The sequence below is a fragment of the Jatropha curcas genome, chromosome 9 (assembly GCF_041381405.1).
Source record: "Jatropha curcas cultivar XTBG-Jc1 chromosome 9, XTBG_Jcur_1.0, whole genome shotgun sequence".
Taxonomy (NCBI): Eukaryota; Viridiplantae; Streptophyta; class Magnoliopsida; order Malpighiales; family Euphorbiaceae; genus Jatropha; species Jatropha curcas.
This window is the reverse complement of record NC_143159.1, coordinates 6,694,929-6,699,547: the sequence shown is the minus strand read 5'-3', so window position 1 is coordinate 6,699,547 and position 4,619 is coordinate 6,694,929. Positions and strand designations below refer to the sequence as shown.

At 32.2% G+C, this 4,619-nt stretch overlaps 1 protein-coding gene across 2 annotated transcripts; it reads left to right on the top strand.

Annotated features, from left to right (window-relative positions):
- Window positions 1-245: 245 nt before the first annotated feature.
- Window positions 246-4,060, top strand: LOC105638959 (amino acid permease 3). Of its 2 annotated transcripts, XM_012222878.4 has the most exons (5): window positions 246-396; window positions 2,115-2,241; window positions 2,325-2,652; window positions 2,747-3,101; window positions 3,246-4,060. In XM_012222878.4, exons 2-5 carry the CDS (start codon window positions 2,115-2,117, stop codon window positions 3,897-3,899), a joined length of 1,464 nt encoding a protein of 487 aa, XP_012078268.1. In that variant the 5' UTR covers window positions 246-396; the 3' UTR covers window positions 3,900-4,060. The 2 variants fall into 2 exon arrangements, with proteins under 2 accessions (XP_012078268.1, XP_012078267.1); XM_012222877.4 differs by lacking the exon at window positions 246-396 and having other exon boundaries at window positions 2,033-2,241.
- The last annotated feature ends 559 nt before the right edge of the window (window positions 4,061-4,619 follow it).

Sequence of the window (4,619 nt, the reverse complement as noted above, 5' to 3'; positions counted from 1 at the left end):
TAATCATGGGATACCATGCCTCGATTATTATAAGTCCATAGCATATATCTAAAAGGAGAAATTTGACTGGTATATACTTCTCCATTTGCTTAGACATGAACCATTATCATTAATTCTTAATGGAATGAATTATTAAGGAACCATATTCTCTAACAATAAGGATGGATGAGAATTGAGAAGCTTTAGCCGTGAGAATTTTGATTCAAAGGTGGTCCTTTAAAGAGATATATTAGAATAATATTTACTAGGCTTTGCTTCTTACTATATATAACTATGGTGTTTTGATTCAAATAAGCCATAACCAAACAAAACTTAATTACATCTACTCACTCCAATCTTTCTCTTCTTGGTTAGCATAAACCTAAGGAAAAGTTTGATAAGCTTAAAGAAAGAAAGGTAAGAGTTTGATCGATCCGATTCATTTAGCTTTTGATTTATTTTGTATAATTATATATAATTTTGTCATTTTAAAACAATAATTATTGTCAATTTCCTCTCCATGCATTTTATATTTTATCTTATCTTCGTATGCATATTTTGCTAAAATGGTGCTACCATTCATATGTATTATTTTTAATTTTTCCTTCGAAAAAAATTAAGTTATTATATCAATATTCCTTTCCATAAATACTTTTAAGAAGATTTTATGTTAATATGTTAATACAAATATACAATTACTAATTAGGGGGAGAGACGGAAAGTACACCGAATTAGTAATTCAAAGACTTCATTAGAGTAGTCCAAAATAGTTAAATAAGAAAATCTCATCTAAAGTAAACGATGTGTAGTCTTATTGATCTTTTTATTCATGTGAAAAATGAGAATTTTGAGTTTGAATCTTCTTGAATTCTCGATCATAAAAGTTTTCATTAATTTTGATGAGTCAAAGGAAATATTAACCCTAAAACTCGAATCAAATCCAAAAGCATTCAATGTTTGTTAATATCTATCGTATTAAAAGCGCAAAAATTAAATACCTAATCACAATAAATAATTAGGATTTAAATTTTAGATTTCTCAAAGAAAAAGTATTTAAATCTTGAATAAACTTTCCATATATAAAACTAAGAGATTAATTCTATTTCTATATATAAATTTATTTACTAAAAAAATATGATTATTAGAATTTAAAACTACCAGCACCTTAAATTATACAACAGAAAATTCAATGGCCGGTCTTTATAAAATATATATTGTTGCATAATATTTTTGGAAAAAATACAGATTTTAAGGGTAGTAGGTAGACTCTTTAGAAACAGCTAAGAAATTAAAAGAAAGTTGAAAAACTCTTTAGAAAAAATAGAAAGTTGAAAAAGAAAATTAAAGATAATGAAGACAAACAAAATAAATCCATGAAAATCAGAGCTGTACAACAGTTACATTATGCCACCAATGGCAGCCTCAAACGCTGCCTTTTTCTTTACCTTATATATATAATGACTGATGAAAGATGAACAGATAAATTAATTACGTACCTCTGCTGACCTCTGGAAAAGAAAGCAATGACGAAGACCTCTTCTTTATGTGGGACAATGAACCATTTCCTGATAGTTACTTCTTTGGAAGGATTTTCCAGATCCTTTCATAATTTAAAGAAGCTCAAAATCATATCCAAAAGATTAATCTAATTGATCAATCAATTTTACTGTTCATTTTATCAATTGGAGTTTGATTTTTAGAATCAGAAAAAGAAATTTTGCGTACTAAGTTATCTCATTTGGATGGGTAGAGACAACGCTTTCAGATTTTTAATCCCTGATTTTATACATAAAATTTGCCTATGTGTATTAATGGAAAAAGGAATATTAATAATGAGTGGTAATTTTTTTAAAATTACCATGAAAATTGAAACGTAGGGAAAATGAAAATGCAGTGAATTATTTTCTTTGTATACGATGGGATGGGTTCTGCACAGGAGACAAAGAAATGTCCGCGTAGGGTCATACAAAGAGCACGTGGTTTACAACTATTATTGGCCTTACTAGCTTTCAACACCTAAACTCTCCCGCTATAAATAACCTTCTCTTCTTCTCTTCCATGGCATCTCTGAATTTTCATTTCACTTCAGAACATATTCACTGACATTTGCTTTCTTTTTCTTCTGATAATCAAAGATGGTGGAGAACACATCAGGAAGATCTCATTCTCACCACCAAGTCTTTGATGTCTCCATTAACATGCACACCCAGATGAGCAATGGCTCCAAATTGCTCGACGACGATGGTCGTCTTAAGCGAACTGGTAATTAATCTGTCAATAAAATCCTTGTGTATCTTTGAACTAAAACTCAATTTACTGATAATCTGTTGTTAAATTCTGTATAGGGACTGTTTGGACTGCGAGTGCACATATCATAACGGCTGTGATTGGGTCTGGAGTTCTGTCTTTGGCTTGGGCAATAGCGCAGCTTGGATGGATTGCAGGCCCTGCTGTTATGTTCTTGTTCTCTTTTGTTACTTACTATACTTCAACTCTTCTCTCTGCCTGTTACCGTTCCGGCGATTCTGTCACCGGAAAAAGAAACTACACCTACATGGATGTTATTCGGTCTAATCTTGGTGGTGCTAAGGTCAAAATATGTGGAATTGTTCAGTATCTGAACCTTTTTGGGGTTGCCATTGGTTATACAATTGCATCATCCATAAGCATGATGTGAGTTAATTAAGAGTGTAATTTTGAATTTTTTTTTTTTCAAAAAATTATTTTCAAGTGGGTAATTTTTTTTTTTTTTTTTGGCATAAAACAGGGCAGTCAAGAGGTCTAATTGTTTTCACAAGAGTGGAGGCAAGAATCCATGCAAAATGAATGCAAATCCTTACATGATTGCATTTGGCATTGCAGAAATTATTTTTTCTCAAATTCCTGATTTTGATCAGCTATGGTGGCTTTCCATTCTTGCTGCTGTTATGTCCTTCACTTACTCGACTATTGGCCTTGGACTTGGAATTGCCAAAGTCGCAGAATCTGGAAAAATCATGGGAAGCCTAACTGGAATTAGTCTTAACAATGTTACCCCTACCCAAAAAATTTGGAGAAGCTTCCAAGCTCTTGGAGACATCGCTTTCGCCTACTCTTACTCCATGATCCTCATTGAAATTCAGGTATATACATATATATTTTTAACCAAATAGTTTAACTAAAATATATTTTAACACTATCAAGGGTTCAATCTCTCTGAAAAAAGCAGGGGAAAGCAGGCTGTGAAATTAAGAGTCTGACTTGAATGAATTACGTTATTTTAACAGGACACAGTGAAATCACCACCATCAGAGGCCAAGACAATGAAGAAAGCAACACTAATAAGTGTAGCAGTGACAACGTTTTTCTACATGCTATGTGGGTGTTTTGGGTATGCAGCTTTTGGAGACATGTCCCCTGGAAATCTCCTAACTGGGTTTGGTTTTTATAACCCATATTGGCTACTTGATATTGCTAATGTTGCTATAGTTGTCCACCTTGTTGGTGCATACCAAGTTTACTGTCAACCACTTTTTTCTTTCATAGAAAAAACAGCAGCACAAAAATACCCAGATAGTGACTTTATTACCAGAGATATCAAAATCCCAATTCCTTGCTTGGGTACTTTCAACCTTAACCTCTTCAGAATGGTGTTTAGGACAGTTTTTGTGATCTTTACCACTGTAATTTCAATGCTCCTTCCTTTCTTTAACGACATTGTGGGTTTACTTGGAGCTTTAGGGTTTTGGCCATTAACGGTTTATTTTCCAGTTGAAATGTACATAGCCCAGAAGAAAATACCAAAATGGAGCACAAGATGGCTCTGTCTCCAAATACTAAGCGGTGCCTGTCTTATTATTACTATAGCTGCTGCTGCTGGCTCCATTGCTGGTGTTATTACTGATCTCAAGACAGTCAAGCCATTCCAGACTTCTTACTGAATTAGTAAGAAGAAAATCTGAAGCTGGAGTTAATTTAGCAAAATTTTTAGTTTTTTTTTTAATCTTTGTTGAAATTGTAAGTGTAACTCATGCATATATATACATATGCAAATGTTGTATGTTTCAAACATTTAGTACTGTTAAGTTTCAACTTGCATTAACATTTCCTGTCGTGCAATAATTTGAAAAATTAAAAGAAAGGAAAATAATTTGGCACCACTAATAATTTGTGTCTAAAACTTTAAAATCTTTGTCTTGTGGTAACGTTTAAGAAAATAAAATGTCAAGATCTATCTTACGGTTTCGTTTGTGCCACAAATTTTTTTGGCAACTAAATTAATTATAATAACAATTTTGGTACCTTTTAAGTAAATCAAAGTTAAAGTTACCTAAATTACGCAATAAACCTTCTGTGACTTAATTTTTTTTTCTTTTTAGTATTAGGGGAAGGGAATCTAACTTGAATTTATTTTCAGAACGCCCACACTCTTATAAAAATCTATATGTCAAATTAAAAAAAAAAAAAAAAAACATTTTATGTTCTTAAAAAATTTTCTTTTTAAATTTGTCTATATCATATGATGGTCACAAGCTGTCATTATGTACTGCTTGACAAGGTGATGAAAGCATTTGCCAAACAATCTGATGGTTCTGAGTTAGTGTTCCAAGTTCCAACTGAGTGGTGTCAATTCCATCAATTAGGTGCACAACCAAGGCCTC